The 26677-nt window shown below is 38.5% G+C and overlaps 2 protein-coding genes across 3 annotated transcripts in view; both read left to right on the forward strand.

Moving 5' to 3' along the window:
• Positions 1-16796, forward strand: part of ZBTB41 (zinc finger and BTB domain containing 41) — a 39245-nt gene extending 22449 nt beyond the window's left edge. For both annotated transcript variants that reach the window (XM_045536313.1, XM_045536312.1), the window contains exons 7-11: positions 2552-2647; positions 4243-4349; positions 5718-5823; positions 8345-8433; positions 10524-16796. In XM_045536313.1, the coding sequence (XP_045392269.1) occupies positions 2552-2647; positions 4243-4349; positions 5718-5823; positions 8345-8433; positions 10524-11179 (1054 nt within the window). In that variant the 3' untranslated portion in view covers positions 11180-16796. The remainder of the gene's footprint in view (positions 1-2551; positions 2648-4242; positions 4350-5717; positions 5824-8344; positions 8434-10523) is intronic.
• A 2540-nt stretch (positions 16797-19336) lies between these two features.
• The window catches only part of ASPM (assembly factor for spindle microtubules), a 49559-nt gene continuing 42218 nt past the window's right edge, over positions 19337-26677 (forward strand). Inside the window, exons 1-5 of the mRNA XM_045536317.1 lie at positions 19337-19633; positions 21613-21756; positions 21904-23380; positions 24977-25081; positions 25752-25898. Of these exons, the coding sequence (XP_045392273.1) occupies positions 19337-19633; positions 21613-21756; positions 21904-23380; positions 24977-25081; positions 25752-25898 (2170 nt within the window). The remainder of the gene's footprint in view (positions 19634-21612; positions 21757-21903; positions 23381-24976; positions 25082-25751; positions 25899-26677) is intronic.

Raw genomic sequence — 26677 nt, forward strand, 5'->3', positions numbered from 1 at the left:
CCTGTTCACATTAACTTCTGGGCCCTTTATCTGATGGTGGCGATATTGTTAAGTTTGTGCTTATTACTACCCAGTTTTTCGAAGGCATATGATATATTGTTTACTTATCTATCTACCTATAGTTAAACAAAAAAAGGAAAGGATTATTTCTGAGCGGGGGGGGGGGGGGGGGTGGAGATGAGGAGGATAAGATCGGGAAGGAGCATGTGGACGCATTCTGAGGTACCAGTAGTGTTCCAGTCATGTTCTGTAGCTTAACCTGCACGTAAGTGTTCAGTACTATTCTTTAAATAGTATATGTAAATTTTATGTAGTCTTCAGTATATAAAAATTTCACAATCAAAAAAATTAGAAATGCCATTTTCTTAAAATAACAGATATTATGGTTGAATAGGAAAATCAGTACACTATATTTATATGAAAACATTTACAGATTGATAAATTATAAAATTTATTATATATTATAAATTCATTTTATAGCTTAAAGATCTTTCTATAAAAACAAAAGACAAACAAGCCAAAAAAAAAAAAAAAAGAAACCAAAAGACAAACTTTCTGTCTTTTTACTATGACTACTTAATAGGTGAGGAATGCTTTTAGGGTTATTTTTGGCAAAGCTGGGCATGTGGTGTTAGTGGGCCTGGCAGAAGGCGCCATCTGCTGGCAAAGCTCTGCCTTTATTTCACACTCAGCTTTTAAACTCACTAGGTACGGGGTTGAAAGAAAAACCAAGCACAGTCACATGTCATGTCCCTTAGTGACTGGTGTATGTTCTGAGAAGTGTGTTGTTAGGTGACTTTGTCACTGTGTGAACATGGAGGGTGCTCACACAAACCCAGGCTATGTAGTATCTAGCCTGTTGCTTCTAGACTACACACCTGTACGGCATATTGTACCATAACACAATGGTGCGTATTTGTGTACCAAAACATATTTAAAGATAGAAAAGGCACAGTAAAAATGTGGCATAAAAGATTAAAAAGTGGTACACTTGCATAGGGCATTTATGATGAATGGAGCTTGCAGGGCTGTGAGTTGTTCTGGGTGAGTCGGTGAGTGGTGAGTGAATGTGAAGGCCTGTACACGTAGGCTACGCTAAATTTATAAAAAATTTTTTTCATCAATGGTAAATGAACCTTAGCTTACTATAACTTTTTTACTTAAATTTTAATTTTTTTTAATTTTACTTTTTTAAACTTAAATTTTTTTAACTTTTTGACTTTTCTATAATGATACTTAGGTTAAAAAACAAACGCATTGTACAGTTATATAAAAATAGTTTCTGTATGTTGTATACGTTTTTTTCTATTTAATGTTTTTTTTTTTACTTTTTAAACCTTTTTACTAAAAGCTAAGACACAAACACACCTTAGCGTGGGCCTGCACAGGGTCAGGATCATCAGGGTCACTGCCTTCCTCCTCCACGTCTTGTCCCACCAGAAGGTCTCCAGGGGCAACAAGATGCCTGGAGCTGTCACCTCCTGTGATAACCATGCCTTCTTCTGGACACCTCCTAAGGACCTGTGTGTGACTGTTTTGCAGTTACCTTTTTCTATAAGTACAGGGACTATACTCTGAATGATAAGAGAACACAGGATAGTAAATACAGGCACTGGTAACACAGTCCCTCACCACTGACTGTTGTGGACTGTGTGTAATTGTACGTGCTGTGCTTGTGTCCGACTGCAGCGCAGTGGGTCGTGCACACCAGCACCACCACAAACACATGAGTAGCGTGTTCTGCTGTGGTGTCCAGGCACCAGGAGCTTTTCAGCTTCGTTACGATCTTACGGGGACCACCATCGTATACACGCTCTGTCACGTATGACTATAGTAGTGACAGGTAAAAGCCCGCAAAATCAGTCATATTTGCCTTTCACTTTCTTTCCCCCCAGAAATGACTTTGCCCATCTTTACTGAGCACTTCAGATACATGGGGAAGCTCTGAGTGCTGGAGCTGCGGGAATTGCTGGTGACGTGCTCAGAGGAGCGGTGGTTTCACTGCAGCCCATCCACGGTCGGTGGGGTGGCTGGAAGACTGAGGAATCGCAATAATTACACCCTTTATATAAATTCCTTTCTTACATCAGCACCTGGAAGCTAGAAATACCTGTAACATTTTCTTTGCCTTAAAACATTTTTTCAACAATTACAGAGCACGTGTTTGGAAGGAATAGTGCTGATAAACTGGATTCCTTAAATATTATTAGACCTTCTCCATCAAAATTTACATCAGTTTAATTCAGTGGACAATTAACATTTTTTAGTTATACTTCTTGTAAGTTTGTATAAGCTGTATAATTCTGAGCAAACCAATGACAAAAGAGGCCAGATTTTTTTTTTTTTTTTTAAGGAGAGAGACATACCAAGCATGTTTGTATACTGGTAAGAGTTCAATCCAGTAAAGAACAAAAATACTGTAGGAGAAAGAGGGGAGAGTTGCCATAATATCTATTAGCTTGAATACCTTTCTAGCACGTTTTCTGGATATCTGTGTTTACTATATATATATAAGCATTAAAAAGTCTTTAAATACATATTTTTAATACAGAACTACTTTGAAAGAACATTTGAGAATCCATAGTGGAGAAAAGCCTCATCTTTGTAGTATCTGTGGACAAAGTTTTCGTCATGGAAGTTCATACAGGTAAGTAATGCCATTTTTCCCTGTATTAAGTAAGGTAAAATTACATATCCATTTTAGTTCTGTTTTCTTATCACTGCTTTAATAAGTTTGTTGAAGTAAATGTTTTTTAGTCCTTATGATATGCAAAGTTGTGGAAAAAAATTTACTGAATAAATTTTTTCTATAGCTTTTATTATCATTATTATTAAATATTTCCTCATCACCAGGTTTACTGAAAGCTTTCCTAAGTTATTTGAATACTTCATTACTTTTCTTTGAATGAAAATTCATTAAGATTCTGGTGTTCTAAACTTAGTGTATTTGTTTACTCTTTATTATGAAAGAATATTTTAGTATGAAAATATGGCAAAATTAAAAACTCTGGGATTCTCAATTTTAGAAAGTCTTCTGTGCATTAATTGTGACTGTAACTCATTTAATTTTATTTATGGCTGAATCCCTGACCACATTTGCAGTTTATGAAAAGTTGGTTTTTTTCTAAATAAATATGCAAATACTGATGAAATGTGTTTACAGGCCAGGTGCGGTGGCTCACACCTGTAATTTTAGCACTCTGGGAGGCTGAGGTGGGGGAGAATCACTTGAGGCCAGGAGTTTGAGAACAGCCTGAGCAAGATTGAGACTCTGTCTTTACAAAAAAAAAAAAAACAAAACCGAAAAATTATATGGGCATGATATGCCATCTATTGCCTGGGCAATAGAGCTGCGAGACCCTGGCTGGGGAGGGGGAAAAAAAAATGGAAGAAGAAATATATGTATATGTACAATCTTAATTTTTGTTAATGTTCTTAAGAATTTTAATTGTAAGGCTTTAATATGTACACTTTCATTTTTAAAGCTTAAACAGAATGTTTCCCCTTGAGATATAGTCTGGTCAGTTTACCAATTTTAGTTTTGGTAGAATAAAGACCTGTTTTGGGAATTTGAGTAGGAAAGCTATTCCTTTCATACGATTGTGGGGATAAAATAATTCAAGTTAAATTAATCTTAATAGTATACACCTTTTGTTATCTGTCTTTGGGTAACTACAAAATGAGCCACATTTTGTTCCATTGTTAGTGTGAAGAAAAGTAGTAGAATATAATTTTCATAAAGTTCAGTTCTTATAAAGTATAGAAAATTCTCAACTATCAATTTGTAATTGGTAACAATTTTCCAGAATAGGATTAGTCCTCAGTTGTTTGCTATGTCACTTGCTGTCATCATCATAGACCTAGTCACTTGTACACTTACCCACTTATCCGATTCTGATTCCTTCCTGAGTTACTTCTACTTTTGATATCTCTGAGACTTGGCCAGTCAGATAACAATCCTAGACATCTGGTAGATTCAGTGATGTGGGTTAAGATCTAATGAGCCAGGAAGGAATATCGTTAGATACTGTGCGGTGTTGGAAGAGGTGAGTGGGGTCCCTGGGTCTGGTGCTCAGAGACCAGGAAGGACTGTGAACGTCACAGACACAGAGCAAACAATACGTATAAGTGGTTGGGGAGACGGCTCAGTTTGCATTACTTAGTCAACATTTGGTCATTACCAAGCCTTTTCCTTCTGTGTCACCAGTTTCAATGGTCTTCAACCTTTTTTTTTCTTTATAGACTTCACTTACGAGTCCATCACGATGATAAAAGATACGAGTGTGATGAATGTGGAAAAACATTCATTCGTCATGACCACCTTACGAAGCACAAAAAGATACATTCAGGTAAGCTGTAGTTTGTGATGATATTTCCAAAGTCCTTTTAAAAAGCACCTGCAAAGAACATTGTAGGACATCATGTTTATGTTGGCTATAATTTTAATAATGTAGTTTATGTTGGTCACCTCTATGTAATGCTGGTTATAAAACCATTTTTGAAAAAGCATCTGAAAAGGACATGATTTTATGACGTGTTCACTATAATTTTAGTCATTTGGTCACCCTTTGTGACTATAAAGTATATTTTAAAGTTTAATTTTAAATAAATTCTCAAACTTTGTGTTTTGCATATTACATGGATATATGTGCAGTAATTACTATTGGTACTTCCCTAAAGGGAAAAGCCATGATAATATTTCTCATTTTCATTGGATTTGGGAAGAAGTGGTGAAACTTACATATTTAAAGGAAAATGAGTATAATTGGATGGTAAAAGTTTATGTTATATTGAAATTTGAAATCCTATTTTTGAAAAAGAGTACCTAAATTATCCTGACCAATTTCAGATCTTTATACTGTATTTATGATTTTTATATTCCGGGGATTTCTTTCATATTTTCCTCTCAGATTGATGTTCAGGAAGTGCTAAGAGAGCCACTCTGTGAGCACATAATGGGAAAGAGCCATCTCTATGAGCACAGTAGAACAGGTGATTATTATTATTATTATTGTAATATAAATATAAAGTATGCAACAGATGGTAATTCTTTTAAAATGATCCCAGTGAAGTAGGTTGTAGTTGTTATCACCACTTGTAAGAGATGCTAAAGGTCTGGTGACTTTTTTTATTGGAATTATGCATTTTCATTTTAGAATTCTAAATTCCTAATTCTAGAGGTCACATGCTTCAATTGCCCACTGGTGTTGAGAGAGTGATTTTTTAAAAACTAAGGCTTTGTAACTGAGTGTAAGAATAGGGATGAAAAATTGGATTCATATAGAATTTCTCATTATATTTGTATTTTGGCTCATGGCAAATGTAAGAAATCCCCACAGACGAGAAATCTTTTAAAAGTGAAGTACAAAGATCTGAAAATGTTCAGGTCCTCTTTGTAAACAATAAAATAGCCTCATCTGGATTTAATGTATGTCTGTTTGAGGTGTTGGTATCCAGACATATATATTCCTAAAAATAATTCGTGAGTTTTGAAGTAATTTCATTTATCTTGCTCTGTTACATTGAAAGGTGGGGTTTGAAGTCTACAGCAGAAGGCTACTGATGCCTTTTCCAAGTGGAGAAAGGATTCGCTTTAAAGTTTAAAGTTGCCTGGTGTGTTTCCCATGATGTGATCTTACCATTTGGTATTTGTTTCTGGAGGGGAAAAAAACCTGAAATGCATATTATAATCAAAATATTTGGGTCTTTATTTTAAGGTGAAAAAGCTCATCAGTGTGAAGAATGTGGGAAATGTTTTGGTCGCAGGGATCATCTCACTGTTCATTACAAAAGTGTACACCTTGGAGAGAAAGTGTGGCAAAAGTAAGTGAAAAAGCAAAACTTCTCATAAGTACTACATTGGTTAAACTTGTTTGGCAGAAAGTTACAAGTTTTTTCATTCATTTTGTTTAATTGGGGGGATAGGTTAACCAGCTGTCTTTCTCTAGCTTCTGTAGCATCTTTGCAGACCTGAAAGAATTGAGCATTGTGTATTTTTTCCTACTTGTTTTCAGTTAATTCAAAGGCAGGGAGGTGGTAGACATGCCTGGATTTGTGGTGGGTAAGTCTGAGACAAGTGTGTTGTCAACCAGTTAGACAGCTGTTATGAGCTAGGGAAAGATGGCAAGAGACTACTAAACCAGGCAGCAGCATTAGTGATGAACAGTGGAAGATAGGTATTTGAAACTGGTTAGGCCCTTACTGGCAGCGTGTCATGATTGGCTGTGGAGAGTGAGAGGCTGGAGCAGTCCGGGGTGATGGCGCTTTCGCGCCTCGGTGGGGGATTCCAGCCCCTGAGGTAAGAGACTGGAGCAGACAGAGTTAACTTACAGCAGGAGATGATTAATTGTTTGGTGTTTATTGACTTTGAGATGCTCAGTGCAACCTATCAACTTAAAATTCGACAGATTAGAGTCTCAATCTCAGGAGCGAAGTCCGGGCTGTGGATACAGACGTAGGGGTTGTGAGTGTATTAAAGCAGGTTATCCGGGGGACAGTGTGGAGAGCAGTGAAGATCAGCCCCCCTCTAACCACTGACTATTTTCTAATCCTCCCTTCTAAGCTTTGTAAAATGTTGACTATGCCTCAGCATCCCCTTCAGTTGCTATTCACTGTTGCAGCCTAACCTCTGGTTTTACTGCTCCTCTCAAACTGTTGTCAGTGTGGCTTCCCTGTTGCCAAATCCAGTAGACATTTTAAGTCCTATTGTACGCGTCATTTGGAATTGTTTCTCTCTCCTTTGAAAATCTGTACGGTGTAGTAGTGTGTGTGAGAATGAAGAGGTCTGTCTGTGAGAGCCTTACCCAGGCGGGGCCTCACATCTTTATCCTAAGTCCACTGTGAGGCAGTTAAAGTGTTTTGTGCGTATTTTGTTCAAAACGTCACTCTGTTCATGCTGCAGAGCAAGATTTCTCAGCCCCCAAACGTGCTGACAGGTGCTGACATTTTGGACCGGGCGGTTCTTGTCCTGTGCGTTGCGGACTGTTCTTGGCACCCTGACCCCTGCCCACCAGGTGTCCGCAGCACCTGTTCTCCCCCCGCCGGTTGTAAAAACCAAAACTGCCTTCAGGCATCGCCCCGTGTTCCATGGGGAACAAAGCTGCCCCCACTGAGGACCAGTGCCTCTTTCTCCGTGTGTCCCTGTGTCCCTGTGACCCTGTTTGTCTCTCTGTTTATATTTACCATGGATACGAATGAATAAGACAAACCAAGCAGACCGGTTGGGAATCTTTTGCCAAGGTTATCGTTGGCACACCTGATTCACTAAATCCAAATAATCTTTTTAAATGTCCGTTTCATCAAGTAGAAGTAAATTCCCAAAGACAGCGATTTGCATGGTGTCTTGTAAATGCTGGGTTGGGTGAATTGAAAAGTGTGAATGGCATTTGAAGCTCTAGTTGCACTATGATGCTATTTAATATTGGTAACAAACGTTCCAATAAAATTCAATGGATATGTTAGCAGACTGTCTTATAAAACTTTAAGTAGCACAGGTTTGATTTAATTATTTTGCCTTGTATTCATTAGATACGAATTGCTTCGAAAGTGAGATGATACGGCTTTCCCAGTAACTGCCCCTTAAATACTAGCCGTTTTACAAATGTCTTAATTCTCACAATTAAATTTTCAGTTTAGGATTAACTCAGAAACACTTCCTAGTGACTATACTATGCTGCTTACTATGTTAATTTTTCGTTAATTTACTATCTTTATTTTTGTCTATTTATCATAAAAATAAAGAACCAGCATTTCAGTCTTCTTTATTTAGGTGTAAAATTTATTTTTTTTATTTATAAGTACAAATTTATAATATTTATTTGTTAGGAAGTGAACCAGTGAGAATAGTGTGACCCTTTTGATAAATGCAGATTTTGAGATTTCTGCAGTTTCTTTTTAATCAGACTCAGCATTTATTTTTTAAGTTTAATTAAGGTATAATTTGCATAAGGTGAAATTTACTCTTTTTAGGGTAGAGTTCTGCAAGTCATGTAATTATCATCACAAGTAAGATATAGAATAGTTTCATCATCATAAATTTCCCCCTTCCTTTTCCTCTTAGCCCACCATCAATCTGTTTCTGTTCCTACAGTTTTTTCAACTGCTTTAAACTGAAAAAGCAGTTGAAAATCTAAAGGCCTCTTTTCATATTTATTTGTTGAATATAACTAAACTAGGGAGGATGAACCAGAGGCAAGCTCAATATTTAAGAAGTATTTCCTTATTTTTTTGGAGTTCTATGCTTTATTAATGTGAGAATTATATATATAGTTGTAAATGTAACTTATTTTCATTATGTTATTTTTAAAAATTATATTGCAAAACTGAAATCTTTTTATTTTCTTAGATATAAAGCAACATTTCATCAATGTGATGTTTGCAAGAAAATTTTTAAAGGCAAATCAAGTCTGGAAATGCATTTTCGGACACATTCAGGTAAAACTTAATGGGTGCTTTATATCTTTTTGTGTGTATAATTGTTCATGAGTAAAATACAAACATTTAAACTTTGTTGTTTTTGGTTAAATTTTGGGGATTTTCCCCATTTAGGTTTCCATCCATTTTATTGAAGTTCATATCATAAGGGCACATATTCTGGTCTTCTCTATTATATAAGCTTCAATACTTTTAAATATCCTTTGTTAGAATTTGAGAAAAACATTTTTTTTTTCTTTGAGACAGAGTCTCGCTCTGTTGCCTGGGCTAGAGTGAGTGCCGTGGTGTCAGCCTAGCTCACAGCAACCTCAAACTCCTGGGCTTAAGCGATCCTACTGCCTCAGCCTCCCGAGTAGCTGGGACTACAGGCATGCGCCACCATGCCTGGCTAATTTTTTCTATATATCTTTTTAGTTGGCCAGATAATTTCTTTCTATTTTTAGTAGAGACGGGGTCTCGCTCTTGCTCAGGCTGGTCTCGAACTCCTGACCTAGAGCAATCCACCCGCCTCGGCCTCCCAGAGTGCTAGGATTACAGGCGTGAGCCACCGTGCCGGGCCTGTGAAAAACATTCTTTATAAATTCATTCTTCTTTTAGCTCTCACTTATAACCATTTATCATATAGTATGTATTCTTTTTTGTCTGGTTCTTTTCCCTCAGTATGATTGTGGATTCTTCTATGGCAGTAGTTTGGTTTTTTTTTTTTCATTTTCATTTCATTTCATTTTCATATCACTATTTATCCATTCTACTTTAATAGACACTTGCTTTATATTTACGTGGTTCTATTATGAATAAAGCTTCCGTGAACGTTCTTGTCCATATCTTTTCATACACCCATGCGTTCATTTCTCTGTATATGCCTGGTCCTAGGCTTTGTGGCTCGTAGGATATGCATATGTTCTGCTTCAGCAGATACTAGGAAACAGTGTTTCAGGGTAATTGTGTCTGTTTAGACTACCCTCTGTGGTGTATGGGAATTCCAATTGCTCTGCGCTTTCACCAACATTTGATATTGTCTTGTCTTTGTGATCTATTGGATGGATATTTAGCACTATCTGAAAGGGGCTTTAATTTGCATTTCTGTGATGAGTAATGATGTGGAGCACCTTTCCTTAAGCTTATATTGGCCATTTGGATATCTACGTTTATGGAACACCACATTAATTGTTCTGATCATTTTCTTAAATTAGATTGATTTTTCCTAATTGATTTGTAGATATTCTTTCTATATTCTGGGTATGAGTCCATTATTGGATATACATATATTACAGGTATCTTCTGCTCTGTGACTAATCTTTTCACTCTAGTAATGGTATCTTTTAATAAACAAAGGTTCTGAATTTTAAAGGAGTCATGTATCATTGTTTTCTTTATAGTTCTTTTGTGTCTTTAAGAAACTTTTCCCTATCCCAAAGTCATTAATATTTTTTTGCTGTTACCTTCTAGAAGATTTATTTTAACTTCCATATTTAGACCCATGAACCTTCTGTAATGTATTTTTGTGTTTGTTAGTAGGTAAGGGAGAAAGGTTTGTCTGTTTTATTAACAGGTGATCATCTAGTTACTCTAGCACTATTTATCTGAAAGACTGCCAGTTTCATAGTGCAGAATTGCTGTGTTGGTTTTTATCCTCACTGGGTGGGAGGAAATCAAATGTTTTGACTTAACAAAACTTTCAGGCTGCTGTAGTGGAAATGAAAGTGAGTAACAATGAGAGCTCGTGTCTGTCAAGCTCTCGCCTTGTACCGGCTCAGTGCTAAGCTCTGTTACTACAGTTCCCTACTCTCCAGCTCGGTGAGCTCCGTACAACTGTCGGTCCACGCGACAGGTCAGGAAATGAGGCTTGGAAACCGGGTGGCTGGCTCAAGGTTTGACTAGTAAGTGGTATAGCCAGAGTTCATACCGAGATCTTTTTGATGTTTAAGCTCATTGTTTTTACCCATTTACTGTTTCCATTTTGTGGTAGCATATAATATAAATGCTGTTATGAAGTTCTTGCAGTTATTCACATGGAAAATTTGCCACTTAAAACCATTGTCTTATCAAGTGAGTGCATTTTACATGTCATTTCATTCTTGTTCATGCAGGTGAAAAACCATACAAATGTCAAATTTGCAATCAGTCTTTTAGAATTAAGAAAACATTAACAAAACACCTGGTTATTCATTCTGATGCCCGACCTTTCAACTGTCAGCACTGCAACGCAACATTTAAGCGGAAGGACAAGCTGAAATACCACATTGACCATGTGCATGAGATAAAATCTCCTGATGACCCTCTCAGTGCTTCTGAGGAAAAACTCGTATCTTTGCCAGTGGAGTACTCATCCGATGATAAAATCTTCCAGACAGAAACAAAACAATATATGGACCAGCCCAAGGTTTACCACTCGGAAGCCAAGGCCATGCTCCAGAACGTGTCTGCTGAAGTCTGTGTCCCGGTGACGCTGGTCCCAGTGCAGATGCCTGACGCTCCCGGTGACCTGGTGCGTCACACGACCACACTCCCGCCGTCCTCCCACGAGCTCCTGTCACCACAGCCACAGGCCACCGACTATCCGCGGGCAGCTGATTTAGCTTTTCTGGAAAAATACACTCTCACTCCTCAGCCTGCAAATATAATTCATCCAGTCCGACCTGAACAGATGCTAGATCCTAGAGAGCAGTCGTACCTTGGAACATTGCTGGGCCTTGATAGCACTGCTGGTGTTCAGAGCATTTCTGCCAGTGAGCATCATTCATGAGTGAATCTAAACATTCCACAGACTGCTTGATGGTTGTGTGCTAACGGTAGCCAAGAGCTGATGGCTTTTAAATTAGTAGGGCTGCTATTTTTTCATTTTCTCTAGTTTCTCAAGTCCTTAGAACAATTTTAAATCAAGAAAACTGTGTGTCTCTGTTTACTGAACATATGAATATTTGGACACACTGTCTGGCATAATATTTGAAGTGAACATTTTTGTGATTTTAAAAATTATTTAGTGCTAATTTTTAATGGATTATCAAACTTTTCAGAATTATTAGCTGCTGACATTATGGATTTTTTTTTTTTAAATCATCAGTGGACATGTTTGTTCTCCTTTAGTCTCGTTCCTCTCTTTTCCCTTCTCCATCTTACAAACAAGGTTAAGACGCATGTAGCCTTTAAAAAGGAATTGTAAGAATGTACTGATGATTGCACCTGTCCTTATTCTACCTTTAGATTATTATTATTTCATCCAGGTTTTTAAATCAAAATTAGGAATTTGAATTTATAAGAAAGTCTTAGATACTTCTATGTTGTCTTTCCATCTGTCCGTAATCTTAGATCTCATTATCCTTTGGATTTCTGACAAACTCAAAGCCAGAAAGCTAACTAATGTAAGATTAGCTTGTTAAGTGTAGACTGAAGTAATTATCTAGATAATTGGTTTTGGCCTATACTTCAATTTTTATGAATAAGAAAGGCAAAAGGTCTAGACATTAAATCATAGAACTTGAAATGTGTTAAAAGAAAAATATGACAATTTTAACTAGATGTCTTTCAAGGTAAGTTTACCTGTTACACTTTGCTATTTCTTTCAGAAACAGTAACACTATTTCACAGCATATATCTTCATCTCACTAAGGAAGGGACAATTAAAACTAATTAATGAAATTTAATTAAACATGCTACTTTTGGTTTCATTTACTTTGGATGATAGAAACTCTGGGAAACAGAGCCTAGATATTTCATGTATAATTGTTAGAAAAGGTGCCAAACAAATTATAAAATTTGTGTCTAGTTTAACTCAATGCTGTTTAATCAAATGGAACCACTACTTGTACACAGATTTACATGTACTCTAGATCTTTATTTTTGCTTTCACATAAGACTAATGTGAGTAACTATCCTTGATTTTTATTTTTGTACAGCAGTTGAGGACTTGGTGAAAGGAAATAGCAGTTACAGCAAAACCTCACTAATTACAATTAATTGAGGAAAAAGTCAGAATTATAAGATACCTTTGAAGACATGCACTTTCCATATTTTCAAGTCAATTTTAACTTAAACTAATATAATGTTTCCTAATAGAGTTGCTTGAGGGTTAGATTAGGCAGGGTTCATTTATTACTAGCATGTCATTTGTATATAGACTACTAGAAAATAGCAGTTTTAAAAGTTTTCTTTTTCAGTTTTGTTTACACTCCTAATTGCTTTAAGCACTTTTTTTGTGTAAACTGTAAAGTCTGGCCCGGCCCTTGTGAAAAAAAAAAAAATCACAAATAAAATAATGAAGTTTTAATGAATAAAGTTTAACCAGTTAGTAATGGGGGAAACCGTTCGCTGAAGCACTTAAGAAGTGAAGGTACTTTACAGGAACGTTTGCAATACTAGCGAAGATAACACAAAGTGGAAAAATGCTGAGAACTGAGGCAGTAAACCAAAGTAGCTCATATAAATAATAAAACCAACCTGAGTTTTGTCTCATTTATCAAGGTTTGGTTGTAATTATCTTAAAACCAGTAGACATAATTGCTGTATTCTTGTTAAGGCATTCTTATTTGCTGTGTGTGGAAATGTTATACCTGGGTACTTACATGGTTGAACTTGACCATATGAGGTACTGTTAGTCTGTTAGTCTTTCAGATTGATTTTTAAAAATGCATATGTTTATGATTTTTATCATACACTGACAAGATTATAACTAAAAATCTTAGTATAATGAGAAGAAATCATACCTAAAAATGTACCTTGCCTTATATATAAGCTAATGTAGAAAAGTCTGGACTTGTGAGAGGGCAAATGGTATATATATACATGTATGTATATGGCATATTATACATTTGGTGGGAGAAAAAGAGGATATTGCATTTTCACATTGAAAAGAATACTTCGCTTTTTGAAGGTATTTACTCTAAGGTTCTTTTAATAATAATGTCCTAACGCTTTAGATATATGATTTAATTGTAGGAGTTGGTTTACATAGAACTTTTCTGGAATACATCTCTTACGAAAAGTGAAGTATGATTATATAATTGTTTTTAGTTACTATTGTAGACAACTTAAACTCGAGCGGTGATTTACTGTTTTATAAAATGCTTTCACATATGTTATCTCATTCAGACCTCATAACCAGCTCTGACATAGAAAGGACATGCTGTATTCCCATTTGAGAGATAAGGAGTCTGAGGTTCAGGTAAAAGGACTCACTGGAGCTCATGTGGTCGCCAGGCGGCAGAGCTGTTTGTGGGGAAGGAAGAAGCTGGCATTAACGAACGCTTGTTCTGTGCCGGGCCCGGCATTCTCTCATTTCATCTTAACCCCGTCTGAGAAGTAGGTGATGTGGTTCTTATGAAGAAATAGTTTCAGTGGGTGAACAAAAAAAGAAAAAACAAAACAAAACTAACCTGCTGCCTCTAATTCCCAAAAATAGAAGAAATTTTAAAATTGTGAAAACCTCATGGATTTGGGCAAACTGAATGTATATAAGCTTTCGAAGTTGGCACAAAAAGTATCAGATGAGGCCTACTCTTTTCAGTTGATCTTTTATAATATTAATATTTGATTTAGAGTATTTTGGACAAATGCTCTGTAACTCTGAAATCCATTTATTTTGTGACTGTACTTAAAATTTTGAGTCTTGCAACTAAGTGTAGCCTCATTCAGAATTTTTTATTTTATGAGCATAATTTATTGTTTTAAATTAATTTTTTAGCAGATAGCAGTTAGCACTTAATCTATAAATTGAATAATTTATCAAGTGCAGAAATTTGTTAATCTAATCGGTTTTGACTTAAATGCACCAAAGATTTTTAGTAGGTATTAAATAGTTTAAAAGAATTTAAATTCTTTGTTGTTTGAATAAATATTTGTCCAAAGAAGCACAGTTGAAGTCCTAGAATAATGGATTTTTTTAAAAAAAATTGTTAGTTTGAATACTGAGATTAAGTATTAAGTGTTTGTGTTTATATGTATAAAAATAAGAGCAGAATACTCTGGGAATAGTCATTAAAAACCAGTTACAAGTAAGAATACTCAGTTTTCCTCAGTTTAGTTAATTAACATGTTTTTAGTGAACACTATTAAATGCTGAATAATAAGCTTATTTTTTACACTACACTGTCAAAATAATTTTTGCCTTAGATATTTTTTAAGTCAAGTTGAGATTATTTTTGTAAGAAACCCCACCTATTTTTTGCAGCCTAAAATGCCATTTAGGGTTTGGTCTTTATGCCAGCAAGATTTAACCAACAACTGTAAGGGTAGTGGTCTTTGCATACATTTAAATAATCTGGACATTTATTGCTGGAAGAAGAGTAGCAAAAATAGCGTTTTTAATTGGTGCTTTATTAAGTGACTTCCTTTTAAGTTACAGTACGTCATGAAACAGGTACACTAATAATCTTCTATCAGTCTTAGAAAGCGTCAGAACATCTTTGTAGGATAACTATAAATTGTTAAGGGCTAATAAGTAATTATCATTTATTGCCTTTCACTGTATAATTGCAAACAAATTAAAAATACAGTTAAACTGGTACGCTTACATGTTTGAGTTTTCTTCCATCCACATCACTCTAACATATCACTGATGAAAAGTCAGATTTGTCAGATTTTGAGCATTAGCTCTTCGACAGTGCGCTTTCATAGACACTCTGCTCCGAATCAAATGCTTTGTGCCTTTTCAGTGATTTTGCTGGCTAGATTATACTGGTTAATAATTTTTTTTTTTTTGGTTGTGGGTCTTATGTTTGTGTGCCTGCTGGTTGGGCAACGTTTTTTTAGTTTGCTTTATGTTTATATAGAGGCAAATTGGTGTACTAAGTACTAGTGTGAACATTTGTTTTTATTTATAATTTTTAAAATCTCTATTGTGGCCTTTATAGTTACTGTGAAGCCACTCCTGGGCCTGTCTCTAGATGATTAGAGGAATCTGACAAAATGAAATAAGAGTAGTGTATTTGCATCTCTGTCTGTCCCTCTCTCTCTCTCTCTCTCTCTCTCTCTCTCTCTCTCTCTCTTAAATAACCAGTTGTGTAACCGTAACCACACAGTTCTGCACTGAATGACTTCTTATTTCAGTTTGCCTAAAACTGAACAAGAGGTGATGGTTTGAGATGAGTTTCTCATTAGGAGCAGCAACATCCCAACCAGTGTATAACTTGAGTTGATGAACTCAGGAAAAATTAGGACTTTCAAACAAAGTTGTATTAGAATATTCTAAGATTCAGTGCCAAATTTAAAATAACTATGTATTCTTTAATAAGGAACAAGTAGCATTTCTAAAACTTTAAGTAGTGTTATGGCAAATGTTACTTGCTGTTAGAGTGAATAATGGATAATGTAAGAATAATTTTTTTAACAATCTCTAGGAACTAGACAACACTTCCTTAGATCCTACCCTTTTGCACATTTCTCTCCTGGTATAGTTTGTAGTGTTTTGGGGGGGATCCCCTCCTTATTTCCTCTAAAATTATTTGACTTCAGATACTGTCTCCCTATGATGTTAACATGTTTTCTACTCTTTCTCTTTGGAAGTAGCATTAGTATGATAGAAATGATAGGACAAAGTTATGTGGAAGATGAGAGAGGTTTTGGTAGAGAGAGTGCTTATGTTTTGCTTACTCTTCATGCTCCAACTTGCTGTGTATGATTCTTGAAAAATCCCAAAACAACTTAAATTTACCCTGTGAAGCCAATTATATAAAGAGAAATTAAGGATTATATTCAGAGCTAGAGGTTATACAAAGAATATAACCTCTTCTTTTTTTTTCCAAATTCTTAGGTAAAGAAAAGTAATATCAGTGTTTGCATTACTGTTGGAGATTATAAAACATTGCTTGCATAAAGAGCATGTACACAACTCATTGTTATTGCACCTCTTTGCTTGGTATTTCTGCTTGCAGTAAAGTTGGACAATGTACTGTGGTATAATTATAACATTTTATTCCTTCCAACAATCAGACTCTTCTTATCCCTTTAGATAAACCTGTATTACAGTTGATGAGGACGGCTGCCAAAAAATGGTACAAAGCTGGGCATTTAGCTCCTCCATCTGTGTAGTAAATGTTCTGATTAAGGGGATTTATGAACTATGTTAGAGTATAAATGCTTTTGAACTTGTTTTCAGTCTCAAATCATAATTTTGGTTTTTAATTAAGGATACTTTTTAAAACAGTTACGAAGAAAAATCTAAAATATCAAAATTCATTATTGTCAACTGTGTGTAAAGTATCTTGTGAATTTTATAGATATTTTGGTTGTCTCATGTTTCTTAAATACAAATGTCTTTATAGAAAAATTCAGTTCTCTGTGAAGAATAGGAAGTGTATTGTATATTGAACTAGTTCTTTGTGTTATTTTGATATTTAAAATAAATATAAAGTCCTTTGGTCCTACTAGAGCGTGTCTAGGTTTTATTGAGCTACATTTTCACAGGGTGGGAACATAGTATTCTGCGTTCCTCCATAAAAATCGAGTGCAAAGGCACTGAACAAATGGAAAACCAAGTAACTTGGGGCACATTTTTTTAAAATTCTATTTTTGAAGCTACATATTATTTTGAAATGCTTTATACAGTAAATGTATAAACCATTAAACTATGTAGTGAATTTTAGGTGTCTAATATAAATTCAAATATTAATGATGACTATTAATGCTTGAAGTAGTTGTGTTGTTTTTTAGAGAGAGGTCTGAAGTATAGTAAAATTCATTAATGAAATAAGTTACTCTGTAGAAAACACTGAGAGGGGCTGCTCTGGCCACCAGTCCCCCTCCTCCCGTACCTTCTGGCCGTGGAGCAGTGGTCGTCGGTTGGAGGGAGGCACTGTCTGTACGCTATAGGACCCATCTCCAGCCTTGCCAGCCGCCGTCTCCATCGGGCACCTTTCACTGAGCCTTCAGTCGGCCATTCTCTGTTACATCTAGGCTGCTGCTTCTGAGTGTTTAGAAGACCAGTAAGTTCTATGGGCATGAGCCCATCTCTGCAAAATGAGTCTGCCGACTGTAGGCACTGTTGTGTGTGAATCTTAGTTATCTATTGCCGTCTAACAAATTATACCAAACTTAGTGGCTTAAAATTACAAGCATTTATTACCTGCAGGTCAGGAATCTAGGAATGGCTTAGCTGGGTGGTTTTGGCTCAGGATCTCTCATGAGGTGGAAGTCAAGCTGTCTGTCAGGGTTGCAATCTCTAGAGGCCTGATCAGGGATTTACTTCGAAGCTCACTCCTGTGGCCTTTTGCCTCAATTCCTCCGGCCTCTCCGCAGGGCTGCGCGGTGATACGGCAGCCAGTGTTCGCCGCTCACCACCACCACTTGCCAGGAACAATCCAAAGAGAGAGAAAACCCAGGATTTAAGTCGCAGTCTTTTCATAACCTAATCTTGGCAATGATATTCCATCACTTCTCTGTTCAGTTGTGAGTTACTAATACCAGTCCACATGCAAGGGATACGAATCAAACTTCCCTTCTTGAAGAAGGGCGTAGGAGAGAATTTTTGGACACGTTTGAAGGCCATCACAGATTCCTTGGCTACAGATAGTGTTTTCTATAAATCCATGGATAATGGGGGCGGATACTTCAGTCTACACTCAGAAGATGCATTTATCCCAGAGTGGCAAAACACTGCCCCTTCCGTGTTAGAAAAGGTCTACGCTAACAACATGCCACAGGTGTTAACAGTTGGCTGTTCCCCCTGGAGGATGGACTTAGATGGGGTGTTCAGCATTGGCCTCCTTCAGCAGGCGGGGGGCTCAGCCCTGGTGTCTCACGTCGGCCTTGGCGAGGGGAAACCGTGCTGAGCCCGTTCTGAGCCCGCCCCCCACTGCGGCTGTGGCCACTTTGTGAGCCCGGTGAGCAAGGAAATGCGTCCCTGAGGAAGGAGGCTGACCTCCACAGGACAGGGTGTCTGGTTTACCTGATCTGTGAGCCCCTTCTCTGCCATGGATGTTCTCCGAGAGGCATTTACATGGGACACAACTTTTACTTCCTAAACCTGTTCTGAGACGTCCTTTTACATACCTCCTCTCCAGACCAACCTGTCACCAAATTTCCATTTGATTTCTTCCAAAGCTTTGACCAACTGGCCAGCCCCTTAGCCATTGCCCATGCGGCAGCATGGAGCTGTACCTTAAGCCGTGTGTTATTCTCCCTTGTGACCGAGCTACTGGGTGTGTCTTGCAAAATTCCCGCGGAGAGCGTTTCCCACCCAGCTCTCCGGCTGCAGTGCGGCTCTGTTCACAGCCGACCCGCCGCGCAGATCCGCCCATAAACCAGGCTTTTTTCTTCCTTTGTGAAATCACAAAGAAGCGCCCAGTTTTCCCTGGGTGTAGTTTGAGAGCGAGAAGATATTTGTTCTAGGAATAAGAGAAACATCAGTTTTTGCTTACTTAGCAATGTTACCTAAGGTGGTGCGGGGCTGCCGCAACGATTACTGCGTTTGCTGTGGAAATGCTGTGATCTCTTCCCTTCCACACAACCTGCTCACAGACCCTAAAAGCCGATTTCGTTTCTGTGCCGCGACTTTCAGGTGGTGGCAGGGCGGCTCCACCGTTCGCGCCAAATCGGCCGAGAGTCCTGGGCGGCCCGATGCGAGCATTTAAATAAGGCGCCGCGGCCTCATTGGCCAGGGGCTGCTGCTCACCGATTGGCCCCTCGGTGAGGTGGGCGGCGCCCGGAGGTGCCCATTGGTGGAGGCGGGAAGTTTAAACAGAGGCAGAGCGCCATACTTGTTTTGCCCCGTCCTGAGTCTGCGGCTTTGTGGGGCTCGTTCCCTTTCTCCCGGCGTGCTGGTTGCCGGAGAAGGAAAGGGGGCGCATTCGCTCCCACGGCGTTCGCGGCCGCCCCTGAGGGAGGGCGGTCGGCCTGCATCTGGGACTCCGCTCTCCGGAGCAGCCCGCTGGAGCCGCGGCGGGCGGTGCGGGCGGAGCTCGGAGCTGCCATGACGACGCGGCGGGCCGGGCGCAGCCGCCGGGAGCCGAGCCCTGTCGAGCCGCGGCCGCCGGCGGGGCTGCGGGGCTCGGCGGCCGGGGGGCGGGCGGCTTCCCCGCCGGTCCTGCGCCTCAGCCATTTCTGCAGGTCCCCTTTCCTCTGCTTCGGAGACGTCCGCCTGGGGACCTCGCGGGCCCTGCCGCTGGCCCTGGACAACCCGAACGAGGAGGTGGCTGAGGTGACGATCTCCCGCCTCCCCGCCGCCGCCCTGGGCTTCAGCGTGTCGCCGCGCCGCTTCGTGCTGCAGGTGGGTCTCGGCGGGGCGCGGCCGGCGGCGCTGCCTCCCCGCTTCCCTCGCCCTCCTCGGCGGGGAAGACCCCTCGGGAGCAGCGGCCGTCCCCTCTCGTCGGTAACCGTGGTGGCCCCGGCCGTGCACCCGCGTCCCCGCAGGTCAGCGCCGCGGCCGCCGCGCACCCGAGGCGGGTGGAGGAGCGTTGGCCGGAGCCTCGCCCAGCGGCCGGCTCCCGTACGCAGCATTGCTTCAGAAGTTGACCCGAGCAGGCGGGCCGGTTAGGGCAGCCTGCTCCCATCGCTTCCCGCCGGCCGCCCTCGCACGCCTTTCAGTCTCCGCGCGCGTCCGCGGCCAAAGCCACAGGCCGGCCCCCCCGCCGGGCCCGCGAGCTCGGCCGAATGTCCACAGGCGCGTGTGCCCTGGAGCGTCCCTGTCCTCTGCTGTCAGAGTAGGGTTAACGGCGCATCGACTTTAATTTTACGAATGTTTCCAGAACCGCTCCCAAGGCTTTGAGTACCGCGGATCCCCACCGTGGAAAACCCGAGAATTTACGTTCGTATTTTGGCTGCTGCCGCCTTTCCATCGAGTAGCGAACCGTTAGCAAGGAGGTCTGAACTCGTCTGCGAATAAGCGCTGCACAGGGTTAGGTGACACTCGGGTCCCACTCGGCCGTGTCACCCGCGGTCCTTGTGCGCTTACAGCTGCCCGCCCCGCCCCTGTTTTAGGGATCGCTGCGGCTTTTCTTCCCTTGGGAGACAGATTTCTTTCCTATCTGCGTAATACTTTAGCTTAGTCCTTTTTTTTTTTTTTTTTTTTTTTGAGACAGAGTCTCACCCTGTCACCTGGGCTAGAGTGAGTGTCGCAGCGTCAGCCTCGCTCACAGCGACCTCCAGCTCCTGGGCTCAAGCGATCCTCCTGCCTCAGCCTCCCGAGTAGCTGGGACTACAGGCATGAGCCACTATGCCCAGCTAATTTTTCTATATGTATTTTTAGTTGTCCAGATAATTTATTTCTATTTTTAGTAGAGACGGGGTCTCGCTCTTGCTCAGGCTGGTCTCGGACTCCTGACCTGGAGCGATCCACCCACCTCGGCCTCCCAGAGTGCTGGGATGACAGGCGTGAGCCACCGCGCCCGGCCCGTCCTTTTGTTACAATGTGAAACTAAGTTGTGTTTTTAGAATGAATTCTGTTTTATAGAGTAAAAATTCACTGTTTTTGTTTTTTAAAACCAGCTGTTTATGATGTCATGTGGTTTCTCCTTTAAAACAAAAGGTGTTTCCCCTGAAAAGCAACAGTGTGTTTTGTGATGTCAGGGTTTGCATTGGGCAGATTCTGTCTTCCCGCCGCGGGGTTCAGGGTGTAGATGTTCAAGTCTGCACTCCGGTCGGACGCCTGGGTCCTAAGAACCAGCTGTGTGACCTCGGCAAAGCTTAAGTCAGTTATTTCATCTGTAAAATGTGCATCATTACAGCGCCCGCTTCCCGGGGATGTGAGCGTTTAAATGAGTTACCTGCACCTGCACCTACCCTGGAACCCAGTGACTGTTCAACAGACGTCTGTGTGATGATGTGGACTTCAGAGAAGTTTGTGGGGAAGGAGGGATTTAATTGACCATCTTTATATTTCTTTTTAAATAAAGTCTTCATAATACAGGATCATTATGTTTGAAAAAGAAATAGTATACATATTGAAGAAGTAGAAATATACAATTAAATTTTTTAAAACCACTCAAAATGATTTGGAGACTATGTGTCCCATTGCTTTCATACAATTAAGATTTTATTATAATTTTATTTTCTTGTGAACCCTGTTATTACTAACGACTTTTTTTCTTATAATAAGCAGATAGGGCAGGAAAAATATATTTGACTTGTTAAATGTTTAGGGAATAGAGTATTGGTGACTAACAGTTATTCTCTATTCTAAGATATACAATGTGTTTTGATTATTATATTATTACTATTATAATTATTTAAGATTTATTCTGATTATAGCCTAAAGAAAAAATTGTGATTTCTGTTAACTGGACACCATTCAAAGAAGGCCAAGTAAGAGAGATTGTGACATTTCTTGTAAATGATGTTCTGAAACACCAAGCTATATTACTAGGAAATGCCGAAGAGCAGAAAAAGAAAAAGGTAATGTTTTAACCATCCTGTGATTTACTCTAAGAAAATGTTTAATAATTATTTTAATAACAGACTTAAAGTAACATACATAATATTATTTAAAGGTAATATTCAATAGCTATCAACTTAGTTGTTATATTTTGCTTATTTTTGCAGAGAAGTCTTTGGGATACCATTAAAAAGAAGAAAATTTCAGCCTCTTCAAGTCATAATAGAAAGGTTTCAAATATTCAAAATGTTAATAAAACATTTAATGTTTCCCCAAAAGTTGACAGAGTTAGGAGCCCACTACAAGCTTGTGAAAATTTGGCTATAAATGAAGGCTGTTCCCCAACAGAAAACAATTCTTTAACACTTGAAGAACATGAATTACCTATATCACCTATTAGCCCTACTTCCAAAGAATGCCATGGTGACACTTGCTTGCCACTTGTTATACGTCGATCTACTACCTACTCATCTCTCCACATTCCTGAAAATGGAGAATTATTGAAAGTGGAAGGTGCCAACATTTCAAAAGATTTTTATTTTAATGAGAAAGTCATAACTAAAACTTCCTTTAATTCTATAAATATTAATGGCCAAAGTGAAGAGAATAGTAAACTTATTCTTACCCCAAATTACTCTTCGACTTTAAACATTACACAAAGCCAAGGAAATTTTCTAAGTCCAGATTCTTTTGTCAAAAATAGCCATGCAGCTAATACTGAACTAGAAATAGCGACATCAGATACATTTGTGAAAGATAATTTGAAGCCTGTGCATTTGGAATCAGAAATGGTATGTGAAATTTATCGGACGATTTTAAGTCCAGATTCTTTCATAAATGATAATTATGGACTAAATCAGGATTTAGAATCAGAGTCAATTAATCCCATTTTATCCCCAAATCAATTTGTAAAAGATAACATGGCATATGTGTGTACATCTCAACAAACATGTAAATTACCACCATTATCAAATGAAAATTCTCAGGTCCTGCAATCTCAAGATTCGAGAAAAAGTGACGTTTTGCCATGTATTACTGAATGTCAGGATTCAAAATCTCCCAAAGCTATTTTTGAAGAACACGTAGAAAAGAACTCAAATTACTACAGTTTTACAAAACAAAATCATCCTAAATTTTCTGCAGTTCAAGATATTTCTGGTTACAGCCATGATAAACAACCTAAGAGACGCCCAATACTTTCTGCTACTGTTACTAAAAGGAAGCCCACCCATGCCAGAGAAACCCAAACTGAGATTAATAAACCAAAAGCAAAAAGATGTCTCGACAGTGCAGTAGGTGAATGTGAAAAAGTAATAAATAACCAAGAAGGGAAAGAAGCTTTTCACTCTTATCTTCCAATTATAGATACAGTATTAAGTAAACCTAAGAGTTATAAAAATGAAATAACTCCCTCTTTGATGACAGCGTCACTTGCTCGTAAAAGAAAGAGTGACGGAAGCATGGGAGAAACAAATGTGAGAGTTCCAGTCACAGAACAAACGGAGGTGCGAGGGATCAAAAGAATCCACTTTTCTCCCTCTGAGTCTAAAACATCAACTGCTAAAAAACCAAAAAAGGTGAAAACACCCATCTCAAAATGTATTAGCAGCAGAGAGAAATTAAACCTGAAGAAGAAAACTACTGGTGAGTCTTGTTTATAAAATCTACTGAAAGTACACCTATAAGGGACATATTCTGTTTCTTTTGGTGTAACTTGTACCTTTTATTTACTAATTTGCTTAGTGGAAAATGGGGCAAATATAATGTCGGGCTGAATTCTGAGATGCAGTCCTGCCCTTATTCAAGCTGTTGATATTTTATCCATCATGAATTTTCTGCGTTAATTTTGATTTTTAAAAAATAGTTGCATTTAAATATTTATTCTAGTTATTGAGTTTTTTGATACCCCTCTTAAGTTACACAGCCAAAGGAAGTACAGTGCTTCATGTGGCCTCACCATAGTGCAGGCCCTGACTGGAAGGCCCGGTGAAATGCCTGACCACCCCCACCCCAACCCAATACCACAGAAGGAATACTGAACAGACCTTTGGATGTTCTGTGCTCCTGGCGGGGTTACTTTCCCTCAGCCTCTCCCCAGTCGTTAGCAGAGTTCTGCATTCCTTTGGGACAAACCTCATTGTTCCTTCCCTAGTACTCACATCTTCACCATCACTGTCTGCCTCATAATAGGACTAATTCCATCATGCCCTTTTGACCCAAATTACCTCATTTGATATTCAAGATCCAGGCAGGAAAACCACACTAGTTATTTTAACAGAATTTAAAAGAATCCTAGGACTCTTTGGAAATACACCACACATCTTATTTCTCTTTGAACATCCCCCAGTTGGAAACATTTCTTACATCCCTCTAGCTCTTCAAACCCTTCTGTGTACCCTCTGGACTCATTGTCCTTCATCAGCACCTGTCATTTCCAACATTCCTTCACGGTGTTACCCTGCTGAGCCTGGCTCTCCCCTGAGAACACTGCTGTCACTGCGATCCTTCTGCCTCAGCCTCCTGAGTAGCTGGGACTTACAGGCATGCACCACCATGCCCGGCTAATTTTTTGTCTATACTTTTACTTGTCCAGCTAATTTCTTTCTATTTTTTTTTAGTAGAGACAGGTCTCGCTCTTGCTCAGTCTGGTTTCAAACTCTTGAGCACAAACGATCCTCCCGCCTTGGCCTCCCAGAGTGGTAGGATTATAGGCGTGAGCCACCTCGCCCGAGCTCTTCCAACCTCTTGTACACAATTTCTCACAAGTATGCTTTGCGCCATCCTTATTTCAGTTCTGTCAATAGACCATATTCCTCAGGGCTAATTTTCATTTCATGAGTTAGCTCTAGTGAATTCCCATCTGGGAAGACTCTTCTACCCTTTTTAGACTTCTTTCCTAGTAGACTGAGAACTACCTAAGGGCTGGGACTTTATCTTTCAAATCTACATATTCTCAGCTAGGTGGAGTCTAGAATATATGCACACAATAAATTGTAGCTGAATCTAGACTTTCGCTTCTATAGACACAAAATAGGTTGTGGTTTATGGTCTGTACCTTCCAGGATTTGGTTTTGTAGATCAGAGTTCATAGCATTAGAGCCTGGAGCACAGTAGTTATTAAGTATTTACTAAATGAATATGATTGTGAGGAACCCAAACTTTAACTTTTCAAATCAGCTACCTATTAAGGGAATTTATTTCATATTTTTAGTGCTATCATTGGTTTCTAATTCATTTTAGATTCATTAGTATTCAGAACTCCTGTATCTAAAACAAACAAAAGGACAAAACCCATTGTTGCTGTGGCACAGTCCCATTTGACCTTCATAAAACCGTTAAAAACAGGTAAGTGTGTATTATGTTTAAACTCTCAAAGTGACATGGAATGAAGTATTAACTGCATTTCAAATGGAAATGAATTGTTTTTTTGCTGTTGTTGAATAAAAGCCTTGAAGAATTGTTAAAGTGTGTAATCAAACTACAATTAAGATATTCTATCAACTTCTGTTTGATACGAGAAATAAGACCTAGTATTTGATAGATCAGTAGAGTGACTATAGTTTACAATAATGTATTGTACATTTCAAAATAGCTAGAAGAGAATAATTTGAATGTTTCTAGCATAAAGAAAAGACAAATATTTAAGGTTATGAATATAGCAAGTACACAATCTAATCTGTACAAATTATATGAATTATCACATGTATCGCAAAAACATGTAAATCTGTTATGCATCAATTAAAAAAAGGTATTATATCAATCAGCCTTTAATGAAATTGACTCATGGTGGTTTAGGATTTTTAAATAACCAGGAAGTATTGCCTTGTTTCTCCCCCTTTTGCTTTGATTGCATCTCATACCCAAAATGCTTTCAACTCTTTCCTGCATGTAGTGGAAAAGCAAATGTTGTTCAGTTTTTTAAAGATGGTTTTACTAGTAAATATGGTTTTATGCTCTATATTGTATAATGATTTAAAGGGAATTTTCTTATGCAATAACCTAATTGTATTCTTAGATATTCCGAGACACCCAATGCCATTTGCTGCGAAAAACATGTTCTATGATGAACGCTGGAAGGAAAAGCAGGAGCAAGGATTCACTTGGTGGCTAAATTTTATATTAACTCCTGATGACTTCACTGTAAAAACAAATATTTCTGAAGGTAAACATTAAATGTTGAAATTTCGTAATACTCTTATTTTAACAGACTAAATTTTTAACATGATTTGTCACTAATTATACATTATTTATTGTATTATAGTTAATGATACGTTTCACTGGTGCATTGGCCTAAATACTAAAAGTTGTGTAGTTAAGAATTTTTACCTACATAGATCTACATACATAAATTTTCTGTACCAAAAGTACTGAAATGTACTTTTTGTTCCTTATTTTCTCTCATTAGCCGATGCAGTCAGTCCTGTGTGGTTTGCCCATTTGGGGTTTATTGTCCCTGCTGTTAAGAACTTCAGTTTAAGAAGTATGTGGGAAAGCTATAGCAATATGAGCAATCTGAAAACCAATTCATATGAGGAATTTTTAGAACTTCAGACATTTGAAAGGTTTTCTTCTAAAAGAGAAGAACTTAACTTTTGTGAGGTCTTGCACATAGGTTATAGGGATTAATTTCAGTTCAAGATAAGAAAAAATTCTGATAAACAGTTCAACTGTCAAACCATCACATAAGCTATCTTTTAAAGTCGTTATTTTTCCGTTGTCGCAGTATTTAAACAGATACTGGTTTGCATTTGTCAGAGAAGCATGTATAGGATTTCTACGTTTATCTACATGTGGCTTGGTTGATCTCTAATATCATTTTTATTTTTCTCAAAAGGAAGCAAAGCCCAATTTTTAGGTCTTAAGAGAAAATGTGTTTTATAAAAAATCAAATTACGTTTCAAAATTGATTTTTAAAAATCACATGTTTTTAGAAGCTTGACT

Source organism: Lemur catta, chromosome 23 (assembly GCF_020740605.2).
Source record: "Lemur catta isolate mLemCat1 chromosome 23, mLemCat1.pri, whole genome shotgun sequence".
NCBI classification, from domain to species: Eukaryota; Metazoa; Chordata; class Mammalia; order Primates; family Lemuridae; genus Lemur; species Lemur catta.